This window comes from Gopherus evgoodei, chromosome 19 (assembly GCF_007399415.2).
Source record: "Gopherus evgoodei ecotype Sinaloan lineage chromosome 19, rGopEvg1_v1.p, whole genome shotgun sequence".
NCBI lineage: Eukaryota > Metazoa > Chordata > Testudines > Testudinidae > Gopherus > Gopherus evgoodei.
In genome coordinates, this window is record NC_044340.1 from 18,811,539 (window position 1) to 18,837,742 (window position 26,204).

The 26,204-nt window shown below is 45.0% G+C and overlaps 2 protein-coding genes and 1 pseudogene across 2 annotated transcripts; 1 reads left to right on the forward strand and 2 right to left on the reverse strand.

Annotated features, from left to right (window-relative positions):
- Positions 1-5,920: 5,920 nt before the first annotated feature.
- On the reverse strand, positions 5,921-10,391 carry LOC115637207 (nicotinamide N-methyltransferase-like). Its single transcript, XM_030538219.1, has 3 exons — positions 10,169-10,391; positions 8,201-8,408; positions 5,921-7,282 (listed from the first exon to the last, which is right to left on the reverse strand). Exons 1-3 carry the CDS (start codon positions 10,317-10,319, stop codon positions 6,847-6,849), a joined length of 795 nt encoding a protein of 264 aa, XP_030394079.1. The 5' UTR covers positions 10,320-10,391; the 3' UTR covers positions 5,921-6,846.
- A 1,857-nt stretch (positions 10,392-12,248) lies between these two features.
- Positions 12,249-13,956, forward strand: LOC115637419 (annotated as a pseudogene).
- A 6,846-nt stretch (positions 13,957-20,802) lies between these two features.
- On the reverse strand, positions 20,803-24,275 carry LOC115637213 (nicotinamide N-methyltransferase-like). The gene is made up of 3 exons (XM_030538233.1): positions 24,125-24,275; positions 22,155-22,362; positions 20,803-21,238 (listed from the first exon to the last, which is right to left on the reverse strand). Exons 1-3 carry the CDS (start codon positions 24,273-24,275, stop codon positions 20,803-20,805), a joined length of 795 nt encoding a protein of 264 aa, XP_030394093.1.
- Positions 24,276-26,204: the final 1,929 nt, after the last annotated feature.

Sequence of the window (26,204 nt, forward strand, 5' to 3'; positions counted from 1 at the left end):
AGGAAACCTCCCTGAATAAAGTGACATAATATTACCAATAAACATAACAATGAAATGAATGCAGTATTTCTCCATCAATGTTAAATACATTAACCCTTTGTTGTGAAATACACAATGCCAGTGACAATTTGTTACTGGCTAAGTACTCATCAAACAGATTTAGAAATCTTGTTCAGTATTTTATTTTTTGTTCTTCTCTTTCCTGGATGCCTTAAAAATAGAACTAACCCATAGGTGTCCTTGTTAGGCATGAGGCTAACACAATTCACACTTTTTAAGACCCTCAGAGGTCCACAGTGAACATATTGTTTGGTTGTGAGCAGACTGCCAGCTGGTCCAGGGACTGGGGTCCCACAAAACTCGGCCAGGACATCTCAGTCGCAACCCACAGCTACTCTTGCTGCTCCAGTGCTCCTCACTCAGAGCTATGCTGGCCATACACCTCCGTCATACCAAGTGTGGCATTCATCACACAAGTGCCTCAGCTCCACTAATTATATCCCCCTAACAGCTTTTCCTCAACATGGGTTTTGAAGCCCATGGTGCATCAGGGAAAATCTTGACACATTCCCCCCACCCCGAAATTCACTTCACAGGATGTCTCAGGACATGCCTTCTGCTTTCTGAACAGTAGGAGGCACCAGTGTGCAGAGCTGATCTGAAAGCAGTGTCTATAGGCAGGCAGCCAGACAGACCTGGACAGTTTGTTTCTTTATTGGGTTTTTTTAAGACTGAGAGCTCTTCAGAGCAACGATTGTGCCTTCCTGTGTGTCTGTGCAATGCCTAGCCCACTTGGCTGCTGCTGTAATACCAGTACAGATACTAACACTGCAAATGCTGGGTACCTATTGTCGGAGAAAAACTCAGTTCTCACTTTTTGGTTGGGTGCAGCAAAATCAAGTACTTTATTATTCTCAAGCAATTGCATAGAGTAGGGAGTGTGCTAGGACACAGGGTTTCCCCAGTCCTAGGCAGGTCTCTCTACAGGTAAACAATTCCAGCAGCATTTATACTTTTTGTTACATACAATAATAAGCAACAGCTGCATTTTGTTTATACATAGACCATCCTGATATCTTATTTTTCTCACTTCTATTTAGACGCCAGTCTACATTCCTTATATCGACACAAGGTCGCAACAACTTCTCACACAGTTCTTTCCCACTCGCCTCAAACAATCCTCGCTTCTACAAATCTCGCATTAGTAGGGTTACAGCTAGCCTGACTCTTGCTAACAGAGACTGTCATGCATTAAGATCCCCTACAAATCCCTGTCAGTTCTTTCTCCAGTTCCACAGAGATCGTTGATTTTTTTTTGCTTTGGCTTTTGTTCAGTGCCTTTCAGCTCGTATATTACTATAGCAGATCAAGCAAACCTAACTCGGTAATCCAGCATGTGATGCAGCTGCAGGTCTTTTTGTCTTTTCCAAGGAAATCACATTCACGGCCCTGCAGCCAGCTCAGACACCTTCCCTCTGGCTCCCAGCAGGCTACTATTAACAGTCTCTCAGGACAGAGCAACCTGGGTGGTTCACAGATAAGGCAGTTCCTGAGAGAGCCTCTCAGGTCCACCTTGGAAAAGAACCTGTGTGTGTGGGTGAGGGGGGTGTTGCTTGGGCACCAGACACACCCCAGTCTGGTGCCTCAGTTCCCCTCCTTCTTAGCCCCCTGAGGCACTCACACAGCCACGACAAGTGATTCAATTTAATCCCCCACTCTCGATTCCTGCTTTATTGAACCAGAAACAAAAAGACGACAACTAGTTCACTTGGCTCAGCTAAGCATAATCTGTTTTGTTGTCATCTTTGCAATTTAAACATGAGTGTCATAATATCTGGGAAAGCCCCACCTGTTGAAGTCACCTGATGATGTGAGAATCTCAGTTTTCGTTTTTTTGAGGGGTGCGGGAAGGGGAGGCAAGTAAGTTTCTAGCCCTCATGGTTTTGGTGGAGAACCCTGAAAAACACGACCTGAGTGTACGCAACAGGCTCAGCCAGCAAAGAAAAAAGACCCAGCATATATAATTATTATTATTTTAAAGTTCCTTGATTTTTAAGCCTGTCGTGTTTTTTGGGGCCTTGTGGTGTTCCATGCTTGGGGCTGGCCATACTGCTTTCCCTTGTTGTTAGGGTTTCCCAAGATAGTCCTGCTACCCTTCCCAGCAAGTCTCTCCTAAGCCATTCACCTAGTTAGTGTGTAAACTTCCCCACCTGGTTCCCATTCCCCAGCACTCTCAGAAACAGAGAGTGTGGGCAGCCCTTTTTACAGCAGGCATGCTCCCAGCCTCGACTCAGGTGATCCTAATCTCATGCTCTTAGGCAGGCCTGTGCTCCCCCTGCTCAGGTTTTCACCAGGATCTGCTCAGCCCCACCCTTCAGAGGAAAACCAGGACAGCTCGAGCTAGGCTCGAGCTCCCTTCAAGGGCGAGCTCACCTTATGATGGGGCCACAGGGAGGAGATGGAACACAGAAGCCAAGGGATGCAGGGCCAGCCCTAGAACAAATGGTGCCCCAGGTAAGGAGTGTCCTTAGTGCCCGCTCCACCCACCCACACATTTGTTAAACTTCTGAATACCTTACAGCATCCTGAGCTCAGCGCCCTCCCAATCCCGGCACCTGAGTCACCTGCCCCTAACTCTGGCTCTGAATGTATGTACTCCTGTCAGATTGTCATCTGCACCCCTGACCCAGAAACCTGACTTGTGAAGTGTCCTCAGAGCATCACTGGAACCTGTTTATCTCAGAAGGTAACACGAGGATGAGTCGGACATTAAACAAACTAACTGCAAATTACCCAAGAGAGTCAGGCAAGGGAAAGTGGCTTCGTGGCATGTAGTCCTAGTCCACTTTCTCTGAGGTAAAATGAGGGGTTAAATATCAAGCACAAGAGCAATAAACCTGTTTAGATACAAGAGATGTCAGGGCAGTGCTTCGATAAACAACATATTTCCCTTCACCCCTTCCCTCCTGTGCAGCTGGGACGCTGACCTGGGCAAGGCTGAAATGGAAGTGGTGCCTCTTCGGACATGAGGCCAAAGGCCCCGAGGGCTCAGGTGACTTTGGTGGAGTTACAATGTGGAGAAATCTCTGTATTAACTATCTCTATACATCTTTATAACGTTGCATTGTGTTATTCTGTATTAAGTATCTTTCTGTATTAAGTATCTTTATGACATTGCATCTGGCATGATGTTATCTTGTATTTCATATGACTTGGCATTGTGCCTCTTTATTTTCATACAACTTTGTATTAGATCCCTATATAGAAAATTGGTAGAAAACTTTCTATCAAATGTTATAGCCCCTAAGGATAGTATAGTTAAAGTAAAAGAAACATGTGCCTTTTTGCTAGAAGTAGAATAAGATCTTCCCCCCACCCTGTAATCAATTGCCCTATTGACTGAATGAGGTGTGAATGAGTGAGGCTTGAAAGACACCCACCTCCAGACAGCTACAACAGTTGAAGAGGGAATGGGAGCCAGAGCAAAGGACAATACAACTTGTCAAGTGGGCCCAATAAAGAAGAGCAGAGATATTGACGGCCTCAGGGATTAGAAGCAAGCACCTTCTTTAGAAAACACCCTCTTTGAGCAGCATTGGGACAACACCCAAAGAAAAGCAGCACAAAGACCAATGGACACAGACAAACTGACACAGACCCAGATTTTGAATCTGGTCTAAATTTGCATAAGAGGGAAGCTGCTATAAATACAAGGTGTCTTGCAGAAGGACCCCGGGTCTCGTCTTGTCACCATCGGAGCATCGATCCGGATCGGCTCCACCCTCCCCCATCTAACTCACCTGGCCAGTGCAGTTAAGGGGAGCAACTAGTTGGTAACAACAGCAAGACGGAGTGTGTTTGTGTCTGTGTGTGTGTGTGTGAATGCATGACTGTGATATATATCTCATATGCATATCATAGAGTATTAATTGATACTTGTATTACTAATAAATGTAGTATTTTGCCTTAATCCCCCTGAAAAGATCCTGTATAGTACTTTGAGTACAACAACGCCACCAGCAGAGAATTTAGCCCAATGCTCCTTCCAGCCGAGCTGGACGTACATGTATGTGGCTACCTGGGACCTTTGTCTCAATCATGGGGATCGCCGCAGGTCAGCAGTTCCCTTTGGCAGAATGGGTTGAGTGCCACAGATTTTGGGGCAGTTCTCTCAGGGGAATTAGCCAGAAAGTCACAGGAACAACACGGCGATCCACCAATGCAATGAATAGGGAGAGGCAGGCGCCTTCGAATGGGAGCCACCAACTCCCGAATGCTAAGCACGGAGCTGCCCAAGCTAGCCCAGGTGAGATGCTGATGACAGGGTGCCATGACCCAACACCTCCCCCAGTATTGATCCTTGGACTCTGAGCAGCCCCATTTTTATGCTCCCTCTCCTACTCCCCCATTAACTGTGGATAACCCACCTGACTCGTGGGCACGGTCCAGTGCTGACACTGCACAAACTGGAGTTACTGGTCATTCCTCTGGAGGACAATGTTACCCTCAATGCAGCTGTGCTGATAGGCTCTGTTAACAAGAAACACTGACCCATCCCGTTCTACCACCAGGGGTGAAAGGTAACTAAGAAAATCTCCTTTGATAAAAGATAAATCCAGGTCTGCAATCATGTTCAGTTAAAATAGCTCCAGCTGTAATGCAGCATTGGTGTAGACAACGCAGAGCACAACCTAAGAGATTCACCACCTACCAATAGCTAAAAGCCTGTTAGTTAGGGCAACCAGGGAGTGGGGGGGGGGGGAGGGATGGGAGAAGTTTATGTCACTGCTCTAAATAAGGCACAGCAGGAGCTTGACCCTGGTTTTCCCAGGTGAATACCCTAACCCTCAAGCTACTGGCTAGTCTGGGCTGCGTCTTTCGCTCCTGCTAGTTATTGGAGAAAAACTTGAAAAGTCTCAGGTCCCTCACAATGCAGAAAAGGAACATATCTGAAATGTCGTATGTTTGGCCATGACAGGAAAGCATCTCTCACTCATCTCTATGCACTATCTCCTGCCTACGTCTGCTAGCTTAACGGGGGGATAAACTTATCTGGACATTACATCTTACACAATGGGTCTGTGCCCTGCCCTCTGATCCTGCTGGATACCGGTAGCCCTTCCTGTTGACACTTTAACCAATTATTGCACATGCAAATTGCATTCGTCAGGTAACCATGGGGGGGGGGTTCATTCTTCACACTGAGATAGATTCTTGCAGAACTCACAGGAAGCAGAAAAGTATTTGTTGATGGAAGAGAGGGGCATGAAATATACCTGAGTTGGTGTTTAAGGGGAAACTTCAGGGGCATTGGAGCAGGGCACATGAGCAAGCTACAGGCTCTCACTGAGCCGCTGGTATCATTTTTGGTGATGTGTAATGGATCCCCAAGAATGCATCTGCCAAATGCGCTGTAGTGGTATCTGCAACATCTTTTCACCTGTTTTAGATGTATTCTGCAGCGCTGGCAGGTGTACGTTGGCTATGATTTTCCCTTTTGGGGAGGGAAAAAGTGTAGTGGTATTTCACTCGACTTTCCTTTTACATTCAGCACTGAGCCTCTGCTTTAGAGGGTTTTCAGGAGAGAATTTAGAGCCTTTCACTTGTGTCCCCTAAAGAGAAGAGAGGACTGACTCTGGGTATGTCTACACAGGGCTAAAAGAGCTGCGGCATGGCTGTGGCTGGTCTGGTTCCAGAGCTCGGGCTCCAGTCCAAGCCCAAATGTCTATGCAGCAATTTTTCAGCCCTGGAATCCAATCCCCATGAGCCCTGGTCAGCTGACCTGGGCCAGCCTCAGGTTTTTTATCCTTGTGTAGACACAGTGATCTAGTTTTAATCCAGATATATTAACCTGTAAATCTCCTTCTGCAAAGGTAATAATATGACCTGGAAACACAGACTGTTGCGTATGGGAAACAGATCTTTATTAGGCAAGCACCGATTGGGTGGAGATTACAATTATTCACCAAAACAAATCATTCATCCAACACCATGGGCCAGTGCAGCTGTCAAGGCCTAGCCAATCAGTTCAAACTGCTCAATGTTAAAATCACAGCGAGGTTATTGCCGATGATGTGTACAGTGTGAGCCATGTTCTCAATGCCGGGAGACAAGACTCCCAAGGAGGCATGCTGCCTGCACCAAGCAGTTCACAGTCTAATGCAGATGGCATAGAAAGGCACAAAGCTAAACATGTGACATAGGTGTGAGTGGCAAAATTTGGGTTAGAAAGGAGTAGCTCAACCCATTATCAAATGTAGCTATTTGCGGAATTTGAATGTGGTGTCAGCTCAGGGGCAGAGCCTCTGTTCCTAAAGGTCTGCAGTGGTTAGGCCTGTAGATGTGTTTTGATCCTCTTTCTAAACCTCATCCATCAATAATTCCGAATCCAGCACTGATTGGGCCCTGTGCTGCACCACAGAAGCCAATAGGAGTTTTGCCACTGAATGCTGGGAGCAGGCTCCAGGCCATCAGCAGTGAGAAGGACTTTATATGATTCATTATGTAATTATTATTAATTGCACAGCTGCAGCATGAGACTAGGCAAAACATTACAAGAGCAGGGAGAGGATGAAGCCCGGGAGGGTGCAGCTGCACTGGATAAAGCAGCGTGGGGTTGGAGGCCAGGGAGATATTATGGCAGCTCTGAATGGGAAAGGACAGGGATGAGGGCAGCTTTAGTGGCACAACAAGGGGTTCAGGCTAGTGCACCCTGAACAAACAGGTTCTCCAAGGTGCTTGGAGGTCATTGAAGCTCCATAGCGCACATTGATTTTCAGATCTACCAGCATCTACAGCTAATCTATTCTGCCTCTCTACTTGCCTTGGGCTGATGTTTTTTTTTCTTTAATCTTCTTTGCCTTTCCCTTTGGAAGCAACTAGGTAAGAGATTCCCTCATGCTCTATCAAACTACTAGGATAGCATATGGGAGTCACCTCAAACGCCAAAATATCAAAGCCAGCCTCCTTCACTGCTTCCTCCAGACACTCCTTCTCCAGAAAGAGGCAGGGAAACTTGTTCTGGTCAGTTACAAAATGACTACACTTCATTGTGATCACCATAAGCAAATGACCCCCTGGCTTTAACAGGGAGCTGACATTCTTCAGGGCAGCACGGTAGGTACTCAGGTCTTTGCAAATTGCTCCTAAATACTGGCTTAAGAGCAGGCAGTCAGCAGGGGGCAGAGAGGCAAAGGTCACAGGGTTGAATTTGGTGACATCACATTCCAGAACCTGCTTGACCGTTCTTCGTAATTTCTCTTCCTTCTCAGCCCACTTTTTCCTGGAAAGATAAATATAACACTGAAGACAAATGTGCTACTGTTGTGCCAAAGAGCCCTTCATATCTTGGACCAGTGCACACAGTCAATATATCTGCAATCGGCTCAGTGGATGAGAGTTACATAGTCACACGAAATCTCTGCTGGGTGGAATTCACCTGCTTAAGGCCAGATTCTCAGAAGAGCTCAGCTCCCATTTAGCCAGAATTGGTCACACTTTATATGAAGCTCCCATTTATAATGGTTTTATAATCGTTAATAAATGACACAGGCTTCTTACAGACACAAATACTATGCGTCATAAATATTTGGTTATCAGCAAATCTGCAGAAAATGGTGTAAATCGCTATAAGCTATCTATTGATCTGTTGGGCTGTGTAACAATTTTGAGCAATAGACTAAACCCTTATTAAAAAATGTTCTCACTATTTATTCACCCTTTACAGCCCATTCATATAAATGGAAGATTATATAAAGTGTGGCCAATAATCTAAGGAGCTCAGCACCCTGTGTGCTCAGCTGTTTAGAACATCTGGCACTTACGGCCCATTTTGAAGGCTAAAACGGGAGTGAAGGGGGTTCTAATTCTGAAATGTTTGCCACTCTTCCGGGGGAGAAATTACCCTTGTAGGAGTAAACCTTCCCCTTGTAAGCGTTGCAAGTTCAAGCTCTGAGTCTGCTAAATTCATAGGAATCCCTTGCTGGGGTCACTGGAAAGGAGTCCTTGTTCCAGACTTCTCTTAAATTTTTCCTTTCCTTCAATCCATTTCTTTCTTTTTATACGTAATGAACACCACCATTATACATAATAATTATTAGGAAAAAAACCACCCCAGAGAAGGAAGATCAACAAATTAAAAAGGATTTTTACATTTTTTTTTTTAGTTAAATTGTAACAGAACTACGTCTCCCTCCCGTACCTGTCCCCTTCCAGCTCACACACGTATTTCACCACCGGAGTCCAGTCAAATGCTCCCGGCTCTTTCTTTAGCCATTTCTGCATTTCCTGGCAGCTCAGATCCGTATGGTTTGTGACAATGATCTCCTTGAAGGACTCACAGGCAGACAGCAATTCGAAAACGGTGGGCCCAGCACCAATACGAATCAGGGTGTTGCCTTTAACGCCATCTGGTTTGAAATGCAAAATACCTGTGTATCAGCACAAACAGCAGCAGAGGATAGGAGAGGAGGAGGTTTGGGGGCTAAGGGTTCAAGGTGGACAATTTCCTCTTTGGGTTATAAAGGGTTTTAAGAAGACCAGTTCCAGGAGAGAGAAAATGCAGCGAAGGACCCTTTACTGGTTTCAAGACTGAACTCGATAAGTTTATGGAGGGGGTGGTTTGATGAGGTTGCCTCATAAGTAGGTTGAAAAGGATTTGATTTGTATGAGTAAACGTCAATAAAGGTTGATTTCACCACACACACACAAACTGACTAAAAAGCATTTCCATTGATAATATATGAAATACACAGCTAGATAAAGTAAGAGAAATCCTGCTCCAGGACTTCATTGACTTGGATCTGAGGATATTTAGCAGTAATATTTTGACATGTGATATTGACATTTGGTGTTTTAAAGGTTATAAAAAATTTTAGCTTTTAAATCTCAGTGTCTGTCATTAAATAATTGTAGTCTGACTCCCCCCACCCGTGTCATATAATTTCCCACAAGTGTGAAAATTTAAATCAATAAAAATAAAGAAACTTAAAAATAAACATTGATATTATCCACTGAAATTATTAAAAATCATTAACTTTGAATTCTTCCAATCCTACCTGTAGGTCAGATTTTTAAGCCTTCTCTCTCTCTCTTTTTTTTGGGGGGGGGGCTTGCTCTCCCCTGGGCCCTCTCTGATTTGTCCGTGTCTTTCTTAAAGCTGGCACTGGGAGATCTCATCTCATCTTTCATTTGAATAAATAAATTCAATTAAAGCTAGTTTCTACCCTGAAGAGTTGTGAAGAAAGCTTAAAAAAAAAACAACCCGAGAAGCTCAAAATCCAGAAGGCACCAAAACAAAACCCAAGATGTTATTTTTAAAAATCTATTATTTAAGCTCACTTGGCTTGGAATTAGCAATACCCACACAGCCCAGGTAGTTTTAAAAGTACATCCTACATGCCCACAAGCCTAGGTATATGAACAGCTTGGGAGAAAGTCCTTCTTTCGGGGACAGCTGGGGAGCTCCTTGACTAGCGACTCCTGACTCAATGGCACATGCTGACTTCTGATCTACCACCAGCCATTCGTCAACGCAATGCTGGGACCAGGGCTTGATGGGGAATGGCACAGAGCTCTACTGGCATGGGATGAGGAGCTGATCAATCTTGTAGAGAGACTGTACTTAAGGCACAAACTAGTCAAGGAGGATTTGCTCTGTCCTGGTCTGTTCCATACGCGCTGTCATCAGTGATGTTGCCAACCACAGCACCCGAAAGGACCATGTGCACAAGCACTGATGCAGGCTCTCCACCTTTCTCTCTCTCTCTTCTCTCTCCTCTTCCATGCTGCCACGATCCAGGCGCACCTTCTCCGCTGTGGATTCTTCAGCCTGTAGTGGGCTCCATTTTATGCTTCATCTCAGACTCTCCTATTGACTTTGGGAGACTCATCTAGGTCATTAGCACAGCCCAGTGTTGTCATTGCACACACAAAAGTTATTATGCTAGAGGACAATACTACTCTCAATGCACCTATTGTGGCAGGCTTTTGTAATGAGGAGGACCAACTGTGACCCATCACGCCATAAAGCAGGGGCAGAAAGATAATTAGGGAAAATCTCCTCTGCTAAAAGAAATCCAGATCTACACAATCATGTTTACAGCAACACACAACCCACTATAAAACCGCCTTTGTGCAAATAGAATGGCACAAAACACACCCGACTCACCCAAAATGAAGGTCTTAAAGAAATTTCTCAGAAGAAACATCAAAATATCTTTTTCACTGCTTGTGGAGTCAAAGGAAGAATACGTTTTCAAACACTCTTTTGGATCAAAATGGAATTCAGAAGCTTCTTTCTTAGGGCAGCTGTGGTCCATTTTCTCTCTGAGTTTGCAAACCTTCAACTGCCCGGCTGTTCCTGATCTGGGTTAATATGGGGTTCCTCCACTCTTCCCGGCCATGGCTCCACCTTCTTTTGTCCAAGTATCAGATTACAGCCTTTCTCCACAACTCCCTCACATGCTCCTGTGATCCAGGGTGCCTGGGGCTGCCCTCACTGAAAATGCCAAGGTCAGGGCAGGCTGCAGAAGGGGGAGAGCAGAGACTCCCCAAACTAGTGGTTAACAATGAAGTTAAACTCACCAACCAGTCACAGACTGTGCTTCTGATCTCCCACACTGGTTATCAAGAAGTTCAAAAAATAGAAATCCCCCCCAGCCGCCTTACTGCATCCCAGTTCTCTGTCTCCCAATCAGCACCTAGCTCCAGTACAGTGAGAAGTTATTTAAAAACTCTGCTCACATACACCAAACGTCCTTCTGACCCCATAGGGTCAGCCACGTCACCAGGGCAATATTAGTTTGGAGCCTACCCAAAATACCGTGCTGCCAACCAATCCTTTTGTGTCTAAAGAGTTGTTAAATGATAAAGCACTCAAACACATTCAGTGACTTCCAAGTCCGTATATCATGTTCTTAGGAGTATTGGTGAGTTTGCTGGCTTCGAAGTCCCTCTGGAACACATCCACAGCTTGGATGGGTCTTTCAGTACTTTGCTTTGAGCTTTGTTTGTAGAAAAGTTACTCCAGTTCCTACATGCCTTGCTGACTCATAAGGTGTATCCCCTGCCTTCTCTCAATGGGTCTATTGTACAGCCGATGATCCTTGATGGACCATCGAACAGGCAAGGCAGTGCTGTCGCCAGACTGGCTGGGGGTGTCACCCAGAAACACAGCACAAGTTTGGAAATACAGATATACCCTATATATCTATTGGTCACAATACAAAGGTGATACAAACATATAAACAAGGTTATCAGACTTGGCAAATCAAAACATGTTCACTGATACCTTACACAGCATATCTAGCATGATTCATTCCAATTTTATAACATTGGTGTTAATAATATCATAAATGGTCACCCATATTCCATACAGCATCACAGCCCCCAACTTCAATGTGTCCCCAACCATTCATGAACCTTCAACTCTTTTCTCCCTGGGCTGATTTTTCTCTTACTCATGCTTGCTTCCCCCAAGAGAAGGACAAAGTGGGATTCCATGGCCTTTCCTGTGGACTCTGGCTCTGCTCTGAGCCCTGGCCTTCAGCAGAGAGGAAACTGCATCTCTAGCTACTGGACAGATACCATTCATCCCAACATGTCTCTGCTTGTAGGTTCTGATGCCACCATAGCCTATGATGGTGGCACTGCTGAAAGATATCCATGTGCACCACAATCAAACCAGGAACAAGAAGTACATGGCAGCAGAGGGGATGTTGTGGTGACCTGGTTGCACAGTTCCACATATTCTGGACAGCGCCCAATATGCCCCGCATCGGGTGGCTCATGTAGCCTCGAGTAGCAAAGCACCACTCAACCCAGCCAGCTGCCTGACTGTCCCACACCTTTTCTGGTTCGTGTGACAAAGTGCCCCTTGATCCAGCCAGCTGCTTAACTCTCATTTCAAAGGTCACACATCTGGAACGTCTGGTGGGGGCTGCATTATGATTTTGACACACATCAGAGAGAATGCTCATCTCCTGGCAACCTGCTCTGGGCATAATAGACACAGCCTATCTGCCCCATCTGAATGAACCACCAAGTCTGAAGATAATCATATACAATAACAGTGACAGCAGTTATGGCACTGACCAGGATAGAGCATTTAAATGATTGAATATATTTGCTTGCATCCCTTATTACGAAGTAGATGTGATGGAAATTTACATTCTGATTTCAAAGAGCCATACATATTGCCTCATACTTTATTTTTCTAGTATTAACTATTACTGCAACCATATAGATACATGCGTAATCCTGGGGATTGTCCTTAAACTCAGTAATTTGTAAGGGGAAATTGAATGGCTCAGGGGACTGGTAATAGACTTAGAGGATCTTACATTACAAAAAACTCAAACTGAATAGAAATGAAAGAGAATTAAAAAGGGTATCTGATGTTAAATTGAATGTCAAGAAGCATTGAGGACTTGCAGCCAAACTAGGTAACAATGAAGTCACTAGGTGTTTGGACATTGCCTTCAATGGAAGCAAGATTAATGCTAGGTGTATTAAAACTAAATCAACTAAGTATAATGGAGATGAAGTTGCATTTAGTCTGCTTAAGGTGCAATGAGCTCCAGGAATTCTGTATTCTGAACCAGGTGTGGTGACAGGGGACACCCTGATTGATATTGGCAGTGGCCCCGCCATCCACCAGCTCCTCTCTGCCTGCGAGTCCTTTAAGGAGATCATCGCTTCAGACTACACATACCGGAACCACCAGGAACTGGAGAAATGGTTGAAGAATGAGCCAGGAGCGTTTGACTGGACTCCAGTGGTGAAATACGTGTGTGAGCTAGAGGGAAACAGGTACAGGGACTGGAAAAAGCAGATTGCCTAAATCCCTGGTATATTGCTCAGTCTGTCTATGCATCATCCCTACTTATACTGATCATTTGGAAGCTGCAACATAATCAGTGGTGAATACAGGCAGACATTTTGGGGGGAAAATAAAGAGCAGGGGGGATGTGGTTTTCAGTTATGGTCGGAGTCTGTATAGGGTCATCATGAGGTCTCAGTATCCAAGACCTTGGAGAGAGCTATCAATTGATATTGTCACTTTTCCAATTTGAAATGCAGAGGGAAATGTGGCTGATGTAAATTCACCTGGTTGTAGATTTTTTAAAATCAGAAATTCAGACAGCGGGCGGGGGAGGGGAGACGAAGTCCACTGAAAAAGTTCTTCTAATACTCCAAAATTCAGACAGAGGGTCCACTGAAAATGTAGCCAGAGTTCATGACCCTGTTTGAAAACTTTTGATGAATTCTGAGCAACATGTGGTAGCAAGGACTTAATGTTGCTTGGCATTCCAGCATATCTTAAAGCATGACCCGTGGAAAGAGAACAAAAGATAAAGTTAACACAAGGTCCTACAAACAGACATCACTCTAGGGAATTATGTTTTCCTTCTAATACGCACACCTGTATCATAGAAAGACACTGAAACTGCAGGTAACCTTTTGGAGTTCATCTTGTATTGTATATGTGTATGTCTCTGTAGGGGAAAGGAGGCTGAGAAAGAGGCAAAATTAAGGAAAACCATCAAACAGGTTCTAAAATGTGATGTCCACCAAAGCAACCCCATGAATCCAATCGTCCTGCCTCCAGCTGACTGTCTGGTCTCATCACTGTGCTTGGAAGCTGCTTGCAAAGATCTGACCACTTATCGCATTGCTCTGAAGAACATCGGCTCCCTGTTAAAGCCAGGAGGGCACTTGGTGCTGAGTGGAGTTCTGGGCTGCAGTTTCTACATGGTTGGCCCTAAAAGGTTCTCAAGTTTGGTCCTGGAGAGGAATTTCTTAGGGAAGCCCTCAGTGACACTGGCTTCATCATTCAGGAGTTTGAGGTTCTCATCAGGGATGATAATACCGATGACAGCTGTGATTTTTCTGGAAAGTTCTTCATTCTCGCTCGCAAAGAGGAAGCAATATAAATCCTTTGGGGAGTACGGGTAAAGGAAACCTCCCTGAATAAAGTGACATAATATTACCAATAAACATAACAATGAAATGAATGCAGTATTTTCTCCATCAATGTTAAATACATTAACCCTTTGTTGTGAAATACACAATGCCAGTGACAATTTGTTACTGGCTAAGTACTCATCAAACAGATTTAGAAATCTTGTTCAGTATTTTATTTTTTGTTCTTCTCTTTCCTGGATGCCTTAAAAATAGAACTAACCCATAGGTGTCCTTGTTAGGCATGAGGCTAACACAATTCACACTTTTTAAGACCCTCAGAGGTCCACAGTGAACATATTGTTTGGTTGTGAGCAGACTGCCAGCTGGTCCAGGGACTGGGGTCCCACAAAACTCGGCCAGGACATCTCAGTCGCAACCCACAGCTACTCTTGCTGCTCCAGTGCTCCTCACTCAGAGCTATGCTGGCCATACACCTCCGTCATACCAAGTGTGGCATTCATCACACAAGTGCCTCAGCTCCACTAATTATATCCCCCTAACAGCTTTTCCTCAACATGGGTTTTGAAGCCCATGGTGCATCAGGGAAAATCTTGACACATTCCCCCCACCCCGAAATTCACTTCACAGGATGTCTCAGGACATGCCTTCTGCTTTCTGAACAGTAGGAGGCACCAGTGTGCAGAGCTGATCTGAAAGCAGTGTCTATAGGCAGGCAGCCAGACAGACCTGGACAGTTTGTTTCTTTATTGGGTTTTTTTAAGACTGAGAGCTCTTCAGAGCAACGATTGTGCCTTCCTGTGTGTCTGTGCAATGCCTAGCCCACTTGGCTGCTGCTGTAATACCAGTACAGATACTAACACTGCAAATGCTGGGTACCTATTGTCGGAGAAAAACTCAGTTCTCACTTTTTGGTTGGGTGCAGCAAAATCAAGTACTTTATTATTCTCAAGCAATTGCATAGAGTAGGGAGTGTGCTAGGACACAGGGTTTCCCCAGTCCTAGGCAGGTCTCTCTACAGGTAAACAATTCCAGCAGCATTTATACTTTTTGTTACATACAATAATAAGCAACAGCTGCATTTTGTTTATACATAGACCATCCTGATATCTTATTTTTCTCACTTCTATTTAGACGCCAGTCTACATTCCTTATATCGACACAAGGTCGCAACAACTTCTCACACAGTTCTTTCCCACTCGCCTCAAACAATCCTCGCTTCTACAAATCTCGCATTAGTAGGGTTACAGCTAGCCTGACTCTTGCTAACAGAGACTGTCATGCATTAAGATCCCCTACAAATCCCTGTCAGTTCTTTCTCCAGTTCCACAGAGATCGTTGATTTTTTTTTGCTTTGGCTTTTGTTCAGTGCCTTTCAGCTCGTATATTACTATAGCAGATCAAGCAAACCTAACTCGGTAATCCAGCATGTGATGCAGCTGCAGGTCTTTTTGTCTTTTCCAAGGAAATCACATTCACGGCCCTGCAGCCAGCTCAGACACCTTCCCTCTGGCTCCCAGCAGGCTACTATTAACAGTCTCTCAGGACAGAGCAACCTGGGTGGTTCACAGATAAGGCAGTTCCTGAGAGAGCCTCTCAGGTCCACCTTGGAAAAGAACCTGTGTGTGTGGGTGAGGGGGGTGTTGCTTGGGCACCAGACACACCCCAGTCTGGTGCCTCAGTTCCCCTCCTTCTTAGCCCCCTGAGGCACTCACACAGCCACGACAAGTGATTCAATTTAATCCCCCACTCTCGATTCCTGCTTTATTGAACCAGAAACAAAAAGACGACAACTAGTTCACTTGGCTCAGCTAAGCATAATCTGTTTTGTTGTCATCTTTGCAATTTAAACATGAGTGTCATAATATCTGGGAAAGCCCCACCTGTTGAAGTCACCTGATGATGTGAGAATCTCAGTTTTCGTTTTTTTGAGGGGTGCGGGAAGGGGAGGCAAGTAAGTTTCTAGCCCTCATGGTTTTGGTGGAGAACCCTGAAAAACACGACCTGAGTGTACGCAACAGGCTCAGCCAGCAAAGAAAAAAGACCCAGCATATATAATTATTATTATTTTAAAGTTCCTTGATTTTTAAGCCTGTCGTGTTTTTTGGGGCCTTGTGGTGTTCCATGCTTGGGGCTGGCCATACTGCTTTCCCTTGTTGTTAGGGTTTCCCAAGATAGTCCTGCTACCCTTCCCAGCAAGTCTCTCCTAAGCCATTCACCTAGTTAGTGTGTAAACTTCCCCACCTGGTTCCCATTCCCCAGCACTCTCAGAAACAGAGAGTGTGGGCAGCCCTTTTTACAGCAGGCATGCTCCCAGCCTCGACTCAGGTGATCCTAATCTCATGCTCTTAGGCAGGCCTGTGCTCCCCCTGCTCAGGTTTTCACCAGGATCTGCTCAGCCCCACCCTTCAGAGGAAAACCAGGACAGCTCGAGCTAGGCTCGAGCTCCCTTCAAGGGCGAGCTCACCTTATGATGGGGCCACAGGGAGGAGATGGAACACAGAAGCCAAGGGATGCAGGGCCAGCCCTAGAACAAATGGTGCCCCAGGTAAGGAGTGTCCTTAGTGCCCGCTCCACCCACCCACACATTTGTTAAACTTCTGAATACCTTACAGCATCCTGAGCTCAGCGCCCTCCCAATCCCGGCACCTGAGTCACCTGCCCCTAACTCTGGCTCTGAATGTATGTACTCCTGTCAGATTGTCATCTGCACCCCTGACCCAGAAACCTGACTTGTGAAGTGTCCTCAGAGCATCACTGGAACCTGTTTATCTCAGAAGGTAACACGAGGATGAGTCGGACATTAAACAAACTAACTGCAAATTACCCAAGAGAGTCAGGCAAGGGAAAGTGGCTTCGTGGCATGTAGTCCTAGTCCACTTTCTCTGAGGTAAAATGAGGGGTTAAATATCAAGCACAAGAGCAATAAACCTGTTTAGATACAAGAGATGTCAGGGCAGTGCTTCGATAAACAACATATTTCCCTTCACCCCTTCCCTCCTGTGCAGCTGGGACGCTGACCTGGGCAAGGCTGAAATGGAAGTGGTGCCTCTTCGGACATGAGGCCAAAGGCCCCGAGGGCTCAGGTGACTTTGGTGGAGTTACAATGTGGAGAAATCTCTGTATTAACTATCTCTATACATCTTTATAACGTTGCATTGTGTTATTCTGTATTAAGTATCTTTCTGTATTAAGTATCTTTATGACATTGCATCTGGCATGATGTTATCTTGTATTTCATATGACTTGGCATTGTGCCTCTTTATTTTCATACAACTTTGTATTAGATCCCTATATAGAAAATTGGTAGAAAACTTTCTATCAAATGTTATAGCCCCTAAGGATAGTATAGTTAAAGTAAAAGAAACATGTGCCTTTTTGCTAGAAGTAGAATAAGATCTTCCCCCCACCCTGTAATCAATTGCCCTATTGACTGAATGAGGTGTGAATGAGTGAGGCTTGAAAGACACCCACCTCCAGACAGCTACAACAGTTGAAGAGGGAATGGGAGCCAGAGCAAAGGACAATACAACTTGTCAAGTGGGCCCAATAAAGAAGAGCAGAGATATTGACGGCCTCAGGGATTAGAAGCAAGCACCTTCTTTAGAAAACACCCTCTTTGAGCAGCATTGGGACAACACCCAAAGAAAAGCAGCACAAAGACCAATGGACACAGACAAACTGACACAGACCCAGATTTTGAATCTGGTCTAAATTTGCATAAGAGGGAAGCTGCTATAAATACAAGGTGTCTTGCAGAAGGACCCCGGGTCTCGTCTTGTCACCATCGGAGCATCGATCCGGATCGGCTCCACCCTCCCCCATCTAACTCACCTGGCCAGTGCAGTTAAGGGGAGCAACTAGTTGGTAACAACAGCAAGACGGAGTGTGTTTGTGTCTGTGTGTGTGTGTGTGAATGCATGACTGTGATATATATCTCATATGCATATCATAGAGTATTAATTGATACTTGTATTACTAATAAATGTAGTATTTTGCCTTAATCCCCCTGAAAAGATCCTGTATAGTACTTTGAGTACAACAACGCCACCAGCAGAGAATTTAGCCCAATGCTCCTTCCCAGCCGAGCTGGACGTACATGTATGTGGCTACCTGGGACCTTTGTCTCAATCATGGGGATCGCCGCAGGTCAGCAGTTCCCTTTGGCAGAATGGGTTGAGTGCCACAGATTTTGGGGCAGTTCTCTCAGGGGAATTAGCCAGAAAGTCACAGGAACAACACGGCGATCCACCAATGCAATGAATAGGGAGAGGCAGGCGCCTTCGAATGGGAGCCACCAACTCCCGAATGCTAAGCACGGAGCTGCCCAAGCTAGCCCAGGTGAGATGCTGATGACAGGGTGCCATGACCCAACACCTCCCCCAGTATTGATCCTTGGACTCTGAGCAGCCCCATTTTTATGCTCCCTCTCCTACTCCCCCATTAACTGTGGATAACCCACCTGACTCGTGGGCACGGTCCAGTGCTGACACTGCACAAACTGGAGTTACTGGTCATTCCTCTGGAGGACAATGTTACCCTCAATGCAGCTGTGCTGATAGGCTCTGTTAACAAGAAACACTGACCCATCCCGTTCTACCACCAGGGGTGAAAGGTAACTAAGAAAATCTCCTTTGATAAAAGATAAATCCAGGTCTGCAATCATGTTTCAGTTAAAATAGCTCCAGCTGTAATGCAGCATTGGTGTAGACAACGCAGAGCACAACCTAAGAGATTCACCACCTACCAATAGCTAAAAGCCTGTTAGTTAGGGCAACCAGGGAGTGGGGGGGGGGGAGGGATGGGAGAAGTTTATGTCACTGCTCTAAATAAGGCACAGCAGGAGCTTGACCCTGGTTTTCCCAGGTGAATACCCTAACCCTCAAGCTACTGGCTAGTCTGGGCTGCGTCTTTCGCTCCTGCTAGTTATTGGAGAAAAACTTGAAAAGTCTCAGGTCCCTCACAATGCAGAAAAGGAACATATCTGAAATGTCGTATGTTTGGCCATGACAGGAAAGCATCTCTCACTCATCTCTATGCACTATCTCCTGCCTACGTCTGCTAGCTTAACGGGGGGATAAACTTATCTGGACATTACATCTTACACAATGGGTCTGTGCCCTGCCCTCTGATCCTGCTGGATACCGGTAGCCCTTCCTGTTGACACTTTAACCAATTATTGCACATGCAAATTGCATTCGTCAGGTAACCATGGGGGGGGGGGTTCATTCTTCACACTGAGATAGATTCTTGCAGAACTCACAGGAAGCAGAAAAGTATTTGTTGATGGAAGAGAGGGGGCATGAAATATACCTGAGTTGGTGTTTAAGGGGAAACTTCAGGGGCATTGGAGCAGGGCACATGAGCAAGCTACAGGCTCTCACTGAGCCGCTGGTATCATTTTTGGTGATGTGTAATGGATCCCCAAGAATGCATCTGCCAAATGCGCTGTAATGGTATCTGCAACATCTTTTCACCTGTTTTAGATGTATTCTGCAGCGCTGGCAGGTGTACGTTGGCTATGATTTTCCCTTTTGGGGAGGGAAAAAGTGTAGTGGTATTTCACTCGACTTTCCTTTTACATTCAGCACTGAGCCTCTGCTTTAGAGGGTTTTCAGGAGAGAATTTAGAGCCTTTCACTTGTGTCCCCTAAAGAGAAGAGAGGACTGACTCTGGGTATGTCTACACAGGGCTAAAAGAGCTGCGGCATGGCTGTGGCTGGTCTGGTTCCAGAGCTCGCTCCAGTCCAAGCCCAAATGTCTATGCAGCAATTTTTCAGCCCTGGAATCCAATCCCCATGAGCCCTGGTCAGCTGACCTGGGCCAGCCTCAGGTTTTTTATCCTTGTGTAGACACAGTGATCTAGTTTTAATCCAGATATATTAACCTGTAAATCTCCTTCTGCAAAGGTAATAATATGACCTGGAAACACAGACTGTTGCGTATGGGAAACAGATCTTTATTAGGCAAGCACCGATTGGGTGGAGATTACAATTATTCACCAAAACAAATCATTCATCCAACACCATGGGCCAGTGCAGCTGTCAAGGCCTAGCCAATCAGTTCAAACTGCTCAATGTTAAAATCACAGCGAGGTTATTGCCGATGATGTGCACAGTGTGAGCCATGTTCTCAATGCCGGGAGACAAGACTCCCAAGGAGGCATGCTGCCTGCACCAAGCAGTTCACAGTCTAATGCAGATGGCATAGAAAGGCACAAAGCTAAACATGTGACATAGGTGTGAGTGGCAAAATTTGGGTTAGAAAGGAGTAGCTCAACCCATTATCAAATGTAGCTATTTGCGGAATTTGAATGTGGTGTCAGCTCAGGGGCAGAGCCTCTGTTCCTAAAGGTCTGCAGTGGTTAGGCCTGTAGATGTGTTTTGATCCTCTTTCTAAACCTCATCCATCAATAATTCCGAATCCAGCACTGATTGGGCCCTGTGCTGCACCACAGAAGCCAATAGGAGTTTTGCCACTGAATGCTGGGAGCAGGCTCCAGGCCATCAGCAGTGAGAAGGACTTTATATGATTCATTATGTAATTATTATTAATTGCACAGCTGCAGCATGAGACTAGGCAAAACATTACAAGAGCAGGGAGAGGATGAAGCCCGGGAGGGTGCAGCTGCACTGGATAAAGCAGCGTGGGGTTGGAGGCCAGGGAGATATTATGGCAGCTCTGAATGGGAAAGGACAGGGATGAGGGCAGCTTTAGTGGCACAACAAGGGGTTCAGGCTAGTGCACCCTGAACAAACAGGTTCTCCAAGGTGCTTGGAGGTCATTGAAGCTCCATAGCGCACATTGATTTTCAGATCTACCAGCATCTACAGCTAATCTATTCTGCCTCTCTACTTGCCTTGGGCTGATGTTTTTTTCTTTAATCTTCTTTGCCTTTCCCTTTGGAAGCAACTAGGTAAGAGATTCCCTCATGCTCTATCAAACTACTAGGATAGCATATGGGAGTCACCTCAAACGCCAAAATATCAAAGCCAGCCTCCTTCACTGCTTCCTCCAGACACTCCTTCTCCAGAAAGAGGCAAGGAAACTTGTTCTGGTCAATTACAAAATGACTACACTTCATTGTGATCACCATAAGCAAATGACCCCCTGGCTTTAACAGGGAGCTGACATTCTTCAGGGCAGCACGGTAGGTACTCAGGTCTTTGCAAATTGCTCCTAAATACTGGCTTAAGAGCAGGCAGTCAGCAGGGGGCAGAGAGGCAAAGGTCACAGGGTTGAATTTGGTGACATCACATTCCAGAACCTGCTTGACCGTTCTTCGTAATTTCTCTTCCTTCTCAGCCCACTTTTTCCTGGAAAGATAAATATAACACTGAAGACAAATGTGCTACTGTTGTGCCAAAGAGCCCTTCATATCTTGGACCAGTGCACACAGTCAATATATCTGCAATCGGCTCAGTGGATGAGAGTTACATAGTCACACGAAATCTCTGCTGGGTGGAATTCACCTGCTTAAGGCCAGATTCTCAGAAGAGCTCAGCTCCCATTTAGCCAGAATTGGTCACACTTTATATGAAGCTCCCATTTATAATGGTTTTATAATCGTTAATAAATGACACAGGCTTCTTACAGACACAAATACTATGCGTCATAAATATTTGGTTATCAGCAAATCTGCAGAAAATGGTGTAAATCGCTATAAGCTATCTATTGATCTGTTGGGCTGTGTAACAATTTTGAGCAATAGACTAAACCCTTATTAAAAAATGTTCTCACTATTTATTCACCCTTTACAGCCCATTCATATAAATGGAAGATTATATAAAGTGTGGCCAATAATCTAAGGAGCTCAGCACCCTGTGTGCTCAGCTGTTTAGAACATCTGGCACTTACGGCCCATTTTGAAGGCTAAAACGGGAGTGAAGGGGGTTCTAATTCTGAAATGTTTGCCACTCTTCCGGGGGAGAAATTACCCTTGTAGGAGTAAACCTTCCCCTTGTAAGCGTTGCAAGTTCAAGCTCTGAGTCTGCTAAATTCATAGGAATCCCTTGCTGGGGTCACTGGAAAGGAGTCCTTGTTCCAGACTTCTCTTAAATTTTTCCTTTCCTTCAATCCATTTCTTTCTTTTATACGTAATGAACACCACCATTATACATAATAATTATTAGGAAAAAAAACCACCCCAGAGAAGGAAGATCAACAAATTAAAAAGGATTTTTACATTTTTTTTTAGTTAAATTGTAACAGAACTACGTCTCCCTCCCGTACCTGTCCCCTTCCAGCTCACACACGTATTTCACCACCGGAGTCCAGTCAAATGCTCCCGGCTCTTTCTTTAGCCATTTCTGCATTTCCTGGCAGCTCAGATCCGTATGGTTTGTGACAATGATCTCCTTGAAGGACTCACAGGCAGACAGCAATTCGAAAACGGTGGGCCCAGCACCAATACGAATCAGGGTGTTGCCTTTAACGCCATCTGGTTTGAAATGCAAAATACCTGTGTATCAGCACAAACAGCAGCAGAGGATGGGAGAGGAGGAGGTTTGGGGGGCTAAGGGTTCAAGGTGGACAATTTCCTCTTTGGGTTTATAAAGGGTTTTAAGAAGACCAGTTCCAGGAGAGAGAAAATGCAGCGAAGGACCCTTTACTGGTTTCAAGACTGAACTCGATAAGTTTATGGAGGGGGTGGTTTGATGAGGTTGCCTCATAAGTAGGTTGAAAAGGATTTGATTTGTATGAGTAAACGTCAATAAAGGTTGATTTCACCACACACACACAAACTGACTAAAAAGCATTTCCATTGATAATATATGAAATACACAGCTAGATAAAGTAAGAGAAATCCTGCTCCAGGACTTCATTGACTTGGATCTGAGGATATTTAGCAGTAATATTTTGACATGTGATATTGACATTTGGTGTTTTAAAGGTTATAAAAAATTTTAGCTTTTAAATCTCAGTGTCTGTCATTAAATAATTGTAGTCTGACTCCCCCCCACCCGTGTCATATAATTTCCCACAAGTGTGAAAATTTAAATCAATAAAAATAAAGAAACTTAAAAATAAACATTGATATTATCCACTGAAATTATTAAAAATCATTAACTTTGAATTCTTCCAATCCTACCTGTAGGTCAGATTTTAAGCCTTCTCTCTCTCTCTTTTTTTTTGGGGGGGGGCTTGCTCTCCCCTGGGCCCTCTCTGATTTGTCCGTGTCTTTCTTAAAGCTGGCACTGGGAGATCTCATCTCATCTTTCATTTGAATAAATAAATTCAATTAAAGCTAGTTTCTACCCTGAAGAGTTGTGAAGAAAGCTTAAAAAAACAACAACCCGAGAAGCTCAAAATCCAGAAGGCACCAAAACAAAACCCAAGATGTTATTTTTAAAAATCTATTATTTAAGCTCACTTGGTTTGGAATTAGCAATACCCACACAGCCCAGGTAGTTTTAAAAGTACATCCTACATGCCCACAAGCCTAGGTATATGAACAGCTTGGGAGAAAGTCCTTCTTTCGGGGACAGCTGGGGAGCTCCTTGACTAGCGACTCCTGACTCAATGGCACATGCTGACTTCTGATCTACCACCAGCCATTCGTCAACGCAATGCTGGGACCAGGGCTTGATGGGGAATGGCACAGAGCTCTACTGGCATGGGATGAGGAGCTGATCAATCTTGTAGAGAGACTGTACTTAAGGCACAAACTAGTCAAGGAGGATTTGCTCTGTCCTGGTCTGTTCCATACGCGCTGTCATCAGTGATGTTGCCAACCACAGCACCCGAAAGGACCATGTGCACAAGCACTGATGCAGGCTCTCCACCTTTCTCTCTCTCTCTTCTCTCTCCTCTTCCATGCTGCCACGATCCAGGCGCACCTTCTCCGCTGTGGATTCTTCAGCCTGTAGTGGGCTCCATTTTATGCTTCATCTCAGACTCTCCTATTGACTTTGGGAGACTCATCTAGGTCATTAGCACAGCCTACTGTTGTCATTGCACACACAAAAGTTATTATGCTAGAGGACAATACTACTCTCAATGCACCTATTGTGGCAGGCTTTTGTAATGAGGAGGACCAACTGTGACCCATCACGCCATAAAGCAGGGGCAGAAAGATAATTAGGGAAAATCTCCTCTGCTAAAAGAAATCCAGATTTACACAATCATGTTTACAGCAACACACAACCCACTATAAAACCGCCTTTGTGCAAATAGAATGGCACAAAACACACCCGACTCACCCAAAATGAAGGTCTTAAAGAAATTTCTCAGAAGAAACATCAAAATATCTTTTTCACTGCTTGTGGAGTCAAAGGAAGAATACGTTTTCAAACACTCTTTTGGATCAAAATGGAATTCAGAAGCTTCTTTCTTAGGGCAGCTGTGGTCCATTTTCTCTCTGAGTTTGCAAACCTTCAACTGCCCGGCCGTTCCTGATCTGGGTTAATATGGGGTTCCTCCACTCTTCCCGGCCATGGCTCCACCTTCTTTTGTCCAAGTATCAGATTACAGCCTTTCTCCACAACTCCCTCACATGCTCCTGTGATCCAGGGTGCCTGGGGCTGCCCTCACTGAAAATGCCAAGGTCAGGGCAGGCTGCAGAAGGGGGAGAGCAGAGACTCCCCAAACTAGTGGTTAACAATGAAGTTAAACTCACCAACCAGTCACAGACTGTGCTTCTGATCTCCCACACTGGTTATCAAGAAGTTCAAAAAATAGAAATCCCCCCCAGCCGCCTTACTGCATCCCAGTTCTCTGTCTCCCAATCAGCACCTAGCTCCAGTACAGTGAGAAGTTATTTAAAAACTCTGCTCACATACACCAAACGTCCTTCTGACCCCATAGGGTCAGCCACGTCACCAGGGCAATATTAGTTTGGAGCCTACCCAAAATACCGTGCTGCCAACCAATCCTTTTGTGTCTAAAGAGTTGTTAAATGATAAAGCACTCAAACACATTCAGTGACTTCCAAGTCCGTATATCATGTTCTTAGGAGTATTGGTGAGTTTGCTGGCTTCGAAGTCCCTCTGGAACACATCCACAGCTTGGATGGGTCTTTCAGTACTTTGCTTTGAGCTTTCTTTGTAGAAAAGTTACTCAGGGAGTCCTACATGCCTTGCTGACTCATAAGGTGTATCCCCTGCCTTCTCTCAATGGGTCTATTGTACAGCCGATGATCCTTGATGGACCATCGAACAGGCAAGGCAGTGCTGTCGCCAGACTGGCTGGGGGTGTCACCCAGAAACACAGCACAAGTTTGGAAATACAGATATACCCTATATATCTATTGGTCACAATACAAAGGTGATACAAACATATAAACAAGGTTATCAGACTTGGCAAATCAAAACATGTTCACTGATACCTTACACAGCATATCTAGCATGATTCATTCCAATTTTATAACATTGGTGTTAATATCATAAATGGTCACCCATATTCCATACAGCATCACAGCCCCCAACTTCAATGTGTCCCCAACCATTCATGAACCTTCAACTCTTTTCTCCCTGGGCTGATTTTTCTCTTACTCATGCTTGCTTCCCCCAAGAGAAGGACAAAGTGGGATTCCATGGCCTTTCCTGTGGACTCTGGCTCTGCTCTGAGCCCTGGCCTTCAGCAGAGAGGAAACTGCATCTCTAGCTACTGGACAGATACCATTCATCCAAACATGTCTCTGCTTGTAGGTTCTGATGCCACCATAGCCTATGATGGTGGCACTGCTGAAAGATATCCATGTGCACCACAATCAAACCAGGAACAAGAAGTACATGGCAGCAGAGGGGATGTTGTGGTGACCTGGTTGCACAGTTCCACATATTCTGGACAGCGCCCAATATGCCCCGCATCGGGTGGCTCATGTAGCCTCGAGTAGCAAAGCACCACTCAACCCAGCCAGCTGCCTGACTGTCCCACGCCTTTTCTGGTTCGTGTGACAAAGTGCCCCTTGATCCAGCCAGCTGCTTAACTCTCATTTCAAAGGTCACACATCTGGAACGTCTGGTGGGGGCTGCATTATGATTTTGACACACATCAGAGAGAATGCTCATCTCCTGGCAACCTGCTCTGGGCATAATAGACACAGCCTATCTGCCCCATCTGGAATGAACCACCAAGTCTGAAGATAATCATATACAATAACAATGACAGCAGTTATGGCACTGACCAGGATAGAGCATTTAAATGATTGAATATATTTGCTTGCATCCCTTATTACGAAGTAGATGTGATGGAAATTTACATTCTGATTTCAAAGAGCCATACATATTGCCTCGTACTTTATTTTTCTAGTATTAACTATTACTGCAACCATATAGATAC